At 56.4% G+C, this 13,054-nt stretch overlaps 1 protein-coding gene across 1 annotated transcript; it reads left to right on the top strand.

Moving 5' to 3' along the window:
- Positions 1-488: 488 nt before the first annotated feature.
- Positions 489-12,459, top strand: FCAMR (Fc alpha and mu receptor). The gene is made up of 7 exons (XM_062211297.1): positions 489-536; positions 3,076-3,136; positions 4,698-4,844; positions 7,741-8,079; positions 9,645-10,407; positions 11,039-11,181; positions 12,149-12,459. Exons 1-7 carry the CDS (start codon positions 498-500, stop codon positions 12,307-12,309), a joined length of 1,653 nt encoding a protein of 550 aa, XP_062067281.1. The 5' UTR covers positions 489-497; the 3' UTR covers positions 12,310-12,459.
- The last annotated feature ends 595 nt before the right edge of the window (positions 12,460-13,054 follow it).

Raw genomic sequence — 13,054 nt, 5'->3', positions numbered from 1 at the left:
GCTACCAGGCGGGTGGCAGGGGAATTCCTCTCCTGAATTTTGAAGTTTTCCTTCTCTGTTGCCCAGGCTGTTGCATCACCATCTGGACGGTGCCTGGAGGGGCCAGCAAAGCTGGGGCATCTTAAAAAGTCCGGGACTCTGTTCTGGAGGGGACAGGAGAGGAGACGGCATGGGGGTTGGTGTGTTTTCCTTGGAACTACTGTCGCCTTCCCTGGGGAAGTGCTGCAGGAGTAAGTGACAGTGACAGTGAGAGCAACAGGGACCCAAGCCTGGCTCCCTCCCATAAGTCCTAGGATCCAGACAGAAGGGATTTGGTGCAAGTAGCAGGGAGGTGAGTGGTAGAGCTACACCTTGCACCTGCGTCTTCCAGCCCCTGCTCCAGCTGCTTTCCAACACACCACACCACCTCCTCCTCTCTGGATTTAACGAAGAGCATCTAAAAGACATTCAAATACCAGCCTCTCCGAAAAGTCCAGCAGGATCTCATTCCCAGCGGGATGGATGCAGAAGCCCCACCAAAGCCCAGAGAGCCCAAGGTGAGATGAGGCTTTCCTTCCTGAAGGTGGGTTTGCAGAGGCAGCCAGGCATGCCCTGGGCCCTTCCCAGAGCTCGGGTGCTCATTCCCATCGAGCCAGGAGAGGATAATGGAGTTCGGGCCCCTCTCACCTGTGCAGGAATGCACAGGTCCTTAGAAGCCTTACATAACTGAAAGCGAACAGACGTTAGAGAGAAGAAACATGGCGCTCACTCAGGCCAAGGGCTTCCTTTGCAGTGGAGAGGAAGGGAGGGTGGCCAGGACCACAGAGCCCGGCTTGGGGCTCTCCACTCTACACCACACCGCCTCCTTTTGGTCTGCTGCTCAAAGAATGGGGAAGAGTGGTCAGGGAGGTGGGAGGGGAGTGGAGCTCCGAGGGGCACAAGGGACATGGGTGGGAAGCTATGCAGCAGCCTGGACTGAAGATGAGGTGCACACCCCTCCCTGCAGGACCGGAGGGCCAACAGGGTCCCCCCAGGGTGGCCTCAGCCCTTAAGATGCAGTGCACAGCGATGGAGGTCTGTGGCCCTAGCTACTGGACTGGGACTCCCTGGCCCCTGGATAAAGGATTTCTGAAGGTCACTGTCAGCGCGGGCACTTGGAGACATGCCGTTGAATGTTATCCGTCCAACTCCAATCAAGGCTGATAATTTCTCTGGAGACATTTTATCTCACACTCCGAGCTTCCTCATTGCCTCTTGGAGGCCGTTTTTGCTCCCGAAGCCAAGAGATTGCTGCACCACTGGGCTTCAGGGGAGCAGGGTGGCGTGGCCTGGGGACTTTGACCCCGACGTGTGCTGCGTCAACAGTTGGCACTGGGGGAAAATTAGCCCACGAGGAATCTAGCTGCCGGCCCCAGCATTAGCTGGGAACATCAATCAAATTGTGGATTAGGTGAGGCACACCCTGGGAGGGCTTCCAGGCGGCGGCATCAGGGGAAGAACTGAGGCAGCCATGGCAGTGTCAAGATAGAGGGCGGTCAGGGGGCGATGAGAGCCGGTGGGCTTCTCCCAAGCTGACCCCTCTTTGGGCGCTAGCTGGACTGGGCAGCCAGGGGCCTAGTGGAGGTGGCTGGGCAGCGCCAGGCGGAGCTGGCAACTCGTGGCTGCAAGGCCAACCCATGCACCCCTCTGTTCCCTCCTCTCTGCTCTCTCTTCCTTCTCCCTTCTTTCCCCATTCCTCTTCTCCCGCTCTGGCTTCCCTCCTGCACAGCCTACAGCACAGACTGGCGAGCGGCTTGATCTAGTTCAAGGACAAGGGTTTCCTTGCCCAGGGGCCTGTGAGTGGCCTGTTGGTAACATCAGTGACTTCAGAAAGTTCCTGGAAAATTGGATTAACAGATACATTTATTTTGGTGCAAAAAATTCAAAATCCACACGTATAAGGAGCCTTCAAACAGGCTGTGGAAAGTGCACGTTATGAAAAAACTACTCGTGCATTGCCAGCTGTTTTTGGCACCCAAATAAGCTTAGCTTCTGGTTACATTTTTTTTTCCCATGAACTTTTGGAAGTATCCTCCTAATTAGGGTAGCAAAAGGAACTGGTTAACTACAGGTCCCAGGAACTCCAGGCAGTAAACAGAATCAAAAGCAGATTTTTAATCAAACAAAAAGTGTCCGTGACTATGCTACGGGGAACACAAGAGAAGGGTAATGTACAATCGCAGTTCCTTAATCAGCCAGTGGCAAGAGGCCATTGCGGAGTGACCGACAGCGAGCTCACTGAAAACGTAGGGGGTTCCTGCGTGCATTGCACACTCACAGTGTGCGAGATCCTGCGGGGGGAGAGGGAGGCACAAATCCTACCCCCGAACGGGTCCCCGGGCCGGAGGGACAGACCAGGGTCGGTGTGGACTGGAGCACACAGAGAGTTTTCTAGAAGCTGTGAGAAGCAGCAGAAGCGGCCCGCAGGGCAGGAAGATGGCTGCCCAGCCTGAGCGTTAATCTTGCACTCCTTGTAACTGACAGGGGACACAGGAGCTGTGAGAGAGAAAGCTTCCCCCCAAGGAACTGATTCCCCTCCTGCAAAGAGGAAGGGGTGGGGAGGGAAGGGGCAGGAGACGCCTCTCCACTACCCAGCTCTGCCAGCTGGCACAAACAAACCCAGCTCTCTCACTCCCCTGGAGAGGAAACAAGGTAACTTCTCCAAGGTCCCACAGCGCCCACTGAGGTTTGAACTTCAACGGTGTGGCTCCACTCCGCAAAGTGAGAGCTCCGCGCTGGCGAGTGGGTGCCAGCCGTGCAAGCCCACGGAGGGGCTTTCCCCTGCTGTACACACAGAAACCTCAAGTGCAAGGGAAATTTGAAGCCTGGTGGCCGTGAGCCAGGCCCAGTGTGCACGCTCAGGACTGTGAGGATGGAGTGCTGCTTTCTCGGGCAGGGAGCTCTGGTCTCGCTCTCAGACCTTCCCGGCCCGGCCCCTGAACCCAGAGCACTGAGCTCTCCAAGTGAGCAGGTGTGGGCCCCAGGTCCCACCGCCACCCGCCCTAGCTTCGCACTCGCTGCTCTCAGGCCTCTGCTCATCTGTAGTGTTCTTTGCAGGTTGCCAACCGGAGAGCAGGATGGAAAAAGCCCCTCCTCCTCATCCTGTACCTGCTACAAGGTGAGCCCCAAGCACAGCCCAGATTCAGAGCTTGCAAAATCAGACGCGAGCCTTCCAGGCTCCAGAGACTCCTGGCAGCCACTGCCGTGGCTTTCTCTCCTGGGTTCCCAGGCCTTACACAGTGGTCAGACCTGGGCCCTGGAGGAACGAGGGCAGGAAGAGCTCACACAGAAGGAAGCGTGTCTGATCTGACGATTTCTAGAATATGCAGTTTCACGATTCTCCGTGTCTCTGCTCTCCTCCATGTAAGTTGAGGACATGCATTTTCTAGATAAGGTTTCCAGAGTGTGCAGAGAGCAGCGGGATCAGTGCTCCATTCCCACTGAGACGTGTGCAAACACTTGGCTCTAGGGACATGAAGAGCTCCAAGTGAACATGGAAACTTGTGGATAAGCAGAAGTTGCAGTCGCTCACATATGGCAGGTCCACCACAGGTCAGGCAATGGAAACAGACACAGGGAAGACAGGGGCTCTGCCCTAAATGTCCTGGCTGGCTGGTGGGGTGCGGATCAGACTCAGGTGACAATGGCCCCGCTAGGGATTAGTGTAAGCGGATGCCTAGAATGTGCAGTACCTAGAACCTAGGCCCAAGCAGACGCTTAACAATGACGGAAGGCTTGAGTGAAAATACAGTGACAACGCCCCAAAAGGATCATCAACGACAGTATCTGGCATATAAACAAGTCAGAGTGTCATGAATCAAAGGGAGCCAATGTCTGAGCGCCGCCCCCCCCCCCCCCGCCCCCGTGGGCTATAATCTCCCCACTTCCTTGTTTTGAGCACCCTTGCCTCTCTAAAACGTTTTCAGTATAACAGGCTTCCCCTGCCTCGGGCAGGCTCCTGCTGCCTCTGCCAGCGTGTGGACAATCGTCCTCCACGAATTGCTTTACAGCACAGGCACTGAATTTGACCATTTCCGGTGTCCAGTTAAATGTTTTGCTCCACACTCTCATCTTCATTCCAAGATACACCTTCCCCCGATACAGTCTGGGGATGCGATTGCCACCTTCACCATTCCTTTTAAAATTTCATTGAAAGGTAGAGTGACAGAAAGGGAGAGACAGAGAGAAGTCTTCCATCTACTGGTTCGCTCCCCGCTCTTCCAATGCCTGTGATAGCCAGGGCTAGGCCAGGGCAGAGCCAGGAGCCAGGAACTCCATCTAGGTCTCTCACATGGGCAGCAGGAACCCAAGTACTTGGGCCATCATCTGCTGTCCCCCAGGTGCACCAGCAGGAACCACGGAGTAGCCAGGACTCGGATGCTGCATTCTGATACGGGATGCAATCCAGGTGTCCCAAGCTGGGGTTGAACCTGCTGTGCCACTGGCCTGCCCCTGCCTTTGTTCCTCCCTTCTCCCTCCCCCCACCCGCCCCGACCTGGGCAGGTGCTGCTTGGAGTGGGGGGAAGCAGAGGCGGGAGAGCACACAGCTCGTGCTTGGCGAGACCACCCGGCGCTCAGGCCCGCCAGGGGTGTGGGGCTGGCTGGGCACCGCTCCCTCCTGTGGATGCTTTTGTGGACCCTGGACGGCCTCCTCATGCCAGTCTCCTCCCCTCGCCCAGGTTCTTCTTTGGCCCCTGCACCCAGAGGATCCCATCTCAGAAGCCTGCTGCAGGTTAGCTCGCTCCCGTTCAAGACGCACCTCTGCACCGTGGAGACGCTCACACCTTCCTCAACCCTCTGCTGGCAGGAGGCACACTCCTTCACAGGTGCGACCCCTCCCCTCTGTGTCCTGCCACAGGCCTTTCTCAAAGCAGATCGGGCTCGGGTCCTTACCCTCTCGCCCGCGGGCATCACTCATCCTTTCCCAATGGAAGCCATGGCCACAGACGACTGCTAGGAATGCTAGGTGGATGGGAGCCAGGGGCACCCGCCTCCACCGAAGGGCATGAATTGGCATCCAGGTCCCCGGGAGGGCACCACATGGATCCTAAAATGCTAGCTTGGCCTATAGCTCACATAGGTGGCTAAAATGAAACTCCAACAACCTTGATATTTATATATAACTAAGAGCTACAGTTCAGTAACCTACCAATAAATTCTTACAGTATTGGTTCTTAACTCTGGTATTAATGTAAATTACATGCAAGAGTTGATTAAAACTCTTAATCAGCCTCTACTAACAAGCCAGCTGGCCCTGACCTGCCGATTAGTGCAAGAGTGCTCTTACTAACTACCAGGTAGAGCCTAAGATTTCCTGAAACCTAGGCCCTGAACACTTTCCAGGGTGTCACCACTGTTGTCCTGGAGTAGTCCCTGAATGTCCTTGTCTCTTAAAGAGAGCTTACCATTCAACTCCATCGAGAGGCACAGCTTGGGCTGTGCTGTTTATCCAACCTATTGCGATCCTTGATACATCCATGGTGCTTCTGACCCCCACTCTTTCCATAATTTGACCTAAGACACAGATAGAGCAAGGAAGGCACCATGAGCATGTGCCAAACGCAACCCCACAGGACTCTGCTCAGGAGGTACTTGCCTTAATGTGCCGCTGTGCCCATCCGGAAATCCCTTAATAACTTTTAAACAAGGGATCTTGCTTTTTCATTTTGCACAGAGACCCACAAGTTATTTAGCTATTCCTGGAAATAGGGGATTACACTTTCTTGTGTTCAGAAGCCCAAAGACACAGAACAAATGGATGGGTGCCAGGAACTTATGTCCTAAAGCAAGAAGTTGAGCCACCTGCAGGGCTACAAAAGGGGTTGGAAAGCTGGTTCCAACAGCAGTGAACCTGCAGCCATCCAGGGCAAAGGAGGAAGGGTGAAGACTCCTCAGGGGGTGGAGAGCTCACTCCCAGCTGTTTTGGAGAGCGACGTCAGTGTGTTGTGCTTCCCTCCACCTGCCCAGCGAGTGTGGGAGGAACCACTCCCTCTGCACTTTAAGCCAAGCTAGAGAAGGCACTTCTAGGAAGTCACTCAACCAGCCTGCCATACGTCCTAGGTTTCTTCTGCTAGGGGACAGAGGTGTGCTTCCTGTGCCCCAGTGTGGGGCCTCCACCGAGAGGGCCACCCAGAGAGGAGTGTGACCCCGAAAGGAGGAGCCGATGGCCAGAAGTCCCCGGCCTGGTGGTGTGGCCAGAGGAGGCCAGCACAAGGAGAGGGAGTTCTGACAAAGGGGCCGCTGCAGCCAGACGCCACCAAAACGACATCTGGGAGGCAACACTAAGGTGGCTCGGGATGCTGCCACACACAGAAGGCACTGGGACACATGGTGACTGCTCACCTCTCCTCCTCCCCCTCCACGCCCAGCCCCAGAGGGGCCCTGAGCAGTAGAGGAAGGGGCAGAGCCAAGGAGAGACCCGAGCGTGTCCCCTCCTCCATGGCCTCAGAGCCCCATCGGAGGTAGGGGGTGGAGAAGGAAAAGGCACCAATTGGATAAGAGGGTAGACTTCTAATCTTTCACTGGACTGGGCCAGACGTGTCATCTTGGATTGGACTTGACTTATTTTCTAAGAGCCCATGAAACCAACTCTGTGTACATAAGATTGTGCCTGAGATTGCATCACGGAGCAGAGAAATCCACAGAGAAAGAACAAATAGGCAATAAGAAAATAACAAACTCAGTTTCTGTTTGCAGAAGTCACTAAGGACACTAAGTACACTGGCCACGGACTGGGGTTCGACCATGTTGTCTTAACGCCAAAGCCGGCATTTTTGCAACTCTGCTCATTCATGCTTCTATAGTGGCACTTGGTTTCTTTTTTTAAAAAAAGAATTATTTTTATTTATTTGAAAGACAGAGTTACAAAGAGAGAGGTAGAGCCAGAGAGAGAGGTCTTCCATCTGCTAGTTCACTCCACAGTTGGCCGCAATGGCTGGAGCTGCACCAATCCAAAGCCAGGAGCTAGGAGCTTCTTCCGGGTTTTCCATGTGGGTGCAGGGGCCCAAGGACTTGGGCCATCTTCCACTGCTTTCCCAGACCATAGCAGAGAACCAGATTGGAAGTGGAGTAGCTGGGGCTCGAACCGGCGCCCATATGGAATGCTGGCCCTGCAGGCTAGGGCTTTAACCAACTGTGCCACAGCATCAGCCCCAGGCTCTTTCTGTTTCTGTAGAGCAGTGGGCAGTGTGAGAAATGTTCCCAGAGCTGATCCACCCTGTTCCTACTGAGCGCAGCAGGATGCTTGGGCTTTAGGGCCCGGTCTCCTTTTCAAAGGAAAAAGCGAGTCATACGCTCGCGCCGTGTGGCATCTCTCTCTGAGCTTCCCTGCAATCAGAGTGCTCGCGTCAGGGGTTGCTCGCCCCTCTCACACGTGCTTAGCTGGCATCTTTTTAAGCAGCTGCGTTGGGGCACAGCGGAAGGAACCCAGGCCCCTGATGGGCTGTCTGAGGACAGTGGGCACAGCAAGGGTTAGCCAAATAGCACGGCTGCTATTGCATTCTCGTCTCCCACTTGGTAGGGGGCTCTCTGATTCAGCCTGTTTCCTACCATGGGCTGACCCCCAGTGGCTGAGCTCTGCCACTTTCTATACTGATTCTGCTCCACTTTTACAGTGGCAGCTGGGGCCTGACCCCTAATTCTGGCCTAGTGTGGGCCCCGGGGGGCCCCAACAGTGACTAGACTCATTGCTCCCTCTCCAGTGACTTTTTTCTCTGCCTGCAGCTGCACATGCACTAAAGAGCCCAAAGCTGGTGTCTGGGAAGCTTGGGGGAGCCGTCACTATCCAGTGCCACTATCCCCCCGTGTCGGTCAACAAGCACCAGAGGAAGTACTGGTGCCGCCTGGGACCCCCGAGGTGGATCTGCTATACCATCGTGTCCAGCTACCACTACACGCACCGTCTCTATGGCGGCCGCGTGGCTCTAGCCGACTTCCCACAGAGGGGCGTGTTTGTGGTGACGCTGTCCCGGTTGTCCCTGGATGACGTGGGATCCTACCGCTGCGGCATCGGAGACCGGAACAACATGCTGTTCTCCAGTATGAACCTGACCCTCTCCGCAGGTGGGAGCTGGCGGCCAATGGCCACGCTGGGTGATGTGAGGGCTAGGAGGGGGAAGGCACAAGAGACGGCACAGAGGCCCCGGGGGGCTTCAAACACTGGGGGTGAGTGGGGGTGGTGGTGGGGGGAGTGATGATGGAAAGCAGGCAGCAAGGCGAAGCCTCCAAGGAGCAGGCTGTGGTTTCGAAGGGAAGCTCGTATTGGCCTGCTCTTTGCTCTGTGTTGAGACTCCTGAAACAGGCTACTTACAAAGACAAGGGGTTGATTCAGCTCAGAGTTTTAGAGGTTCAAGGCCATGGTGCCTGTGCAGGCTCAGTTCTGGTGAGGGTCCCCTTGGTGGCATCCCACTGTGGTGGGTGACCACGGCAGGAATGACTGATCCCATCTCCATGCAGGAAGCTGGAGAGAGCAGGGCCCAGGGGGTCAGACTCAGGCCTCTAAAGCAATGCTCTTGAGAGAGCCAACTTACTCTCCAGAGGTGACACCCTGAGCGACCTAAGGACCTCGGGCAAGGCTCCACCTCCCAAAGGCGCACACCGTCTCCTGGCACTGTCACCTGGGAACTAAGCCTCCAACACAGAAACTGGGGGACACTCACACCAGAGCCACAGCAGAGCTTGGGAGACACGTCCCAGCTGAGTGCCTGTTGGCTGTCCCATCCAGCTCTCCCCCAGGTTGCGGGATATGGACCCAGTGACTGCGTCCTGACGGCTCTGTGGTCAGACACACAGCACAACCCAGCAGCTATGGAAAGCAGGACAGACCCTTGTCGAGCCCCTCAGCAGACACTCGAGGGTCCCCAGGCCATGCCCCGGGCAGCAGGTTCCAGACAGCTGAAGGGAGGCAGGTGTGCAGGGCGCAAGGCTGGGCACGCTGACCGTGAGAGGCCGCTCTGCAGAAGGGATGCACGCTAGCAAGCAGCAGATCAGTTTCATCGGATGCTGCCATCCAGCCGTCTGCTGTGATTGGCTGTTCCGCTGGAGAGCGTGCTTCTTGTTCTGCTTGACTAAAGAGCAATACTTGGGCTGTGGGCAGCGTGGGCATGTGCACGGGGCTTGGCAAAAGGAGACAGGAATGTAAAATGTCTCTTTTTTTAAAAAAAATATTTTATTTGAGAGGCAGAGCTACAGACAAAGAGAGGGAAAGACAGAGAGAAAGGTCTTCTATCCACTGGTTCACTCTCCAGATGGCCGCAATGACCAGAGCTGGGCCAGGAGCCAGGGGCTTCTTCTGGGTCTCCCATGTGTGTGCAGGGGCCCAAGGATTTGGGCCATCCTCTACGGCTTTTCCAGGCCACAGCAGAGAGCTGGATCAGAAGAGGAGCAGCCGGGACACAAACTGGTACCCATATGGGATGCTGGCGCCACAGGCAGAAGCTTAGCCTACTACGCCACAGCGCCAGCCCTTGTAAAATGTCAATATTTGTAACTGACTGCAACCCATCTGGTTACCCACACTTTTATTTTATGCAACGTATTAGCCAAAGACTGCGTGTCTTAGTGAGGCTGCATTCCATCCAGCAGGTAGCCTGGATGGCTTCCAATGCGGTCTCCTTCTGTCCCCACAGGTGGTCCCAGCACTGTCCCGACAGCCACTGCGGCAGCTGGTGAGCTCAGCACAGCATCCAGAGGGACGGCATCTACGGCAGCCAACAGATGGACCCCAGGAACCGCCCCGGCTATCAAAGTACAGGGGACAGAATGGGAAAGAGTTGCCCCAACTTCAGGAAGCAGCAAAACCACACCTCCAGCTAAGGGAAGACAAACCCCAGGAACAGCCAGGACAGAAGCTCCAGGGACAGGCAGCCAGGGATCAGGTCCCACGGAGGCAACAGCTGCCTCTCCAGCGAGCCCAGCTTCAACAATCAGAAGCATGCCCAAAGCAACAGATGGTGTTTGGGGGTGGGGCCCCAGAAGCTCAGTAACAACGAGGGCTGAGATCAGCGAGGATGGGAGGGTGATGACAACTACTGAGGCCGCTAAGCCAACGGCGGAAAAAGACAGGGTCTGGGTAGATCTGAATACAACCGGGGAAGTCACAGGAGCCACAAGGCCATCGGCCGTGGTCTCAGGAAGCTTGGCCTGGGAAACTCTCCAAGAAGCAACATCACTCGTTTCTAAGCAACAAGCCCTGGATGCCACTGAAGGAACAAGCCCAGCCACGGGGATGTGGACCTTGGGAGCCACCAGCGTGGATGCAGCAACTGTGGAAGGAGGCACTGATGGAGACCTGGACATTGCCTCTGGGGACAGTGGTCCCCAGGCAATGCCAAGCCAGGCCCCAGCAGCAGGCCCCGGGAGGCTCCCTGGCAAGGGGTCTTCTGTGAAGAGGTGAGCCCTTCGCCCCTTCTCTGGGTTGGGGCCCCATCCGTCCCGTCCTCTGGCCCCACCCCCTCTGCTCACTTCTCTCCCGTTGCACCTGCAAGGCAGTGAAGTCATGGTGACATGGACACTAGGCCCGTGCCCGCCCTCCCTCCCACTCTCCCTCCCTCCCTCGAGGGTCCTGGCCCTGGGAGCATGAGCTGAGTGTTCTCCTGTGGGTTTCCAGTACAATCTAGAATGGTGGAATATCTAGGCTGGAACCTTGAGGCTTTTTAATTGTTAAGAGGAGGAACAGGGGTTCCAGAGAAAGGAGGTAACTCTTTGAAGCTGCAAGGAAAGACCGGGGCAGAGCCAACTCCGAGGCCAGAATCTGACGTCCACTCTGTCCTTTCTCAGTAGCACACAGTGGGGCCCACTCCCAGGCGGGTGGAGCAGGGAACAGCGTGGGCCTTGGGGACCTGGTCCTGGTCCTGGCTCCGCGACTGACCAGCACAGGACCCGGGGCAGCTAGCCCACCTTGGCCTCAGCTTCCACACCTGGGGAAGGGGGGGGATGTTGGCCGAGCGGTCTAGAATCTTCCGTCCAGCTCCAACTTCATTGTCCTGTGTTCTCCCAACCCCCCCGGCTCCTCCCATTCCAGCGCTCTCCCAGAAGAGGCCAGCAGCTCTCGGATCCTGGCCCTGGTCTCCACCATGCTGGCCGCGCTCCTCCTTGTGGCTCTGGCTCTGCTGCACAGGAAGCTCCGGAGGAGGAGGAGGAGGAAGAGGTGGAGGAGGAGAACCTGTGAGTGGAGCCGAAGGAGCTCTGAGGCCGGGCTGAGGGGTGCTCTCGGCTGCCCGACACCCTCACGCCTGGGCGGGGGTGGAGCCGGTGCCAGGACTTTCCCATGTAGAAGAGCTAAGTTCTACTCTGAGCCATTTAACTGCTTTTGGCCTGGCTTCTTTAAAAAAAAAAAATGTATTTATTTGAAAGGCAGGGAGAGAGAGAGAGAGAGAGAGAGAGAGAGAGAGAGAGAGATCTTCCATCCATTAGCTTACTTCCCAAATCCCTCGAATGGCCAGGACTGGGTCAGACTGAAGCCAGGTGGCTGAAACTCCATCTGGGTCTCCCACATGTGTGGCAGGACCCCAAGCACTTGGGCTATCTTCTGCTGCTTGCCCAGGTGCGTTAGGAGGGAGCTGGAGTGGAAGTGGAAATGGGGCAGCCGGGACTTGAACACCCATATGGGATGCAGGCATCCCAGGTGGTGGCTTAACCCACTATGCCACAATGTAGGCCTCTTGGCCTGGTTTCTCAATCAGTAAAATGGGAAAACATCCGGCACGGTACTTAGGTCTCACCAGCATCCCAGAGCTCAAGGGGACACTCTTTGGAGGGTGCAAAAAGCCACGTTGATAGGCCCAGGGACCACATTCACAACTGCAGAGGAGAGAGCAGGGGGCAGCGCCCAGCCGTGGGGTCACCCTCTGCATGGTCCCACTGCACCACCCTCACAGTACTGGGACCAGGTTCAAATACTCCGAAAATGAGTGCACCATGGTGTGTAGACCTGGTAAAGAGAGAGTGGGGTTTCCCGGGAGCAAGTGGAGAAGAGCTGGCTGCATCGCCGTTGCTCTAAGGGCTCAGTCGCTGTCTTTTGTGCTGGGGGGGAAGTTCTCGGGAACTTGAGTGAACAGGGCTGCTTCCCAGAGAATCAGCTTCAGCCCCCTCCACACCCGCCACCCTCACAGCCTGTTCTGTGTCTCTGCAGCCCGGGAGGCCGAAAAGGCACCAGGGATCACCCTGGTTCAGATGACTTATGTCCTGGAGCTGCACCAGGACCCGCCCTGCGTGGAAAGGAAGATGCTCCATGGTGACTCCCATGCTGTCCAGCCCAGACCGATTGTCCCCGAGCGGGACCCAGAACCCTGAGAGTGGAAAGGTAAACCACTCAGTCACCGTGGACAGCACCTCCATGACCCCAGCCTCTTCTCATCACCCCCTCCCACTTGCCCCCTGCACCTGCGTGACAGAAGCTAATGGAGCTGGGGCTCCACCTGGAGACGCAAAGCCTGACCATCTGGAGCCTGAGAAGGTCAAGGATTCTCCTCGGCCAGGCTTCCAGAGAGGAGTTACTAAAAACCCTCTAAAAAGGCCTCCGAGGAAAAGTGTGGCATTTCCATCCCTGGCTGCTTGCAAGAGGCTGCCTGTCCCTGGGAAACACCACACACTCTCCCCCATGGCTCCCGCAGCTCCTGCTGGGTGCCCCCTTCTCTGACGGCTGTCGGCGCTCAGCCTGCTCTCACGTTCAGTTACGGTCACGGATCCCAGGCCCGCCCGCCCAAGAAGGCTAAGCTCCTGTAGCGCAGTCACCGCGTTTTGTCTGTCTTAGCGTGTCCCCTAAGTGCTTCCAACTCACAGGACCCCCAATAAATACCTGTGACTGACTGATGGGCTGGCTGGGAGGTCCTGGGCTCCGTGGCCTCTGGGGACCCTGAGCCCCCTCTGGGCTTCTACCCCTTCTCTTGGGAATCCCCTAGTTGACCCCATAAGCACAGTTCCTATGGCGCCCACAGGAAGAACACCCATTCCTCAATTCTTCTCTCTCTCCCCAGCGGGGCTCACACTTATTATGCTACAGACCTCTTGACCCGACCGAGATTTTCCGGGATTTTCC

Source organism: Lepus europaeus, chromosome 14 (assembly GCF_033115175.1).
Source record: "Lepus europaeus isolate LE1 chromosome 14, mLepTim1.pri, whole genome shotgun sequence".
Taxonomy (NCBI): Eukaryota; Metazoa; Chordata; class Mammalia; order Lagomorpha; family Leporidae; genus Lepus; species Lepus europaeus.
The sequence above is the reverse complement of the archived record's forward strand: the minus strand, read 5'-3'. Positions and strand labels throughout refer to the sequence as shown.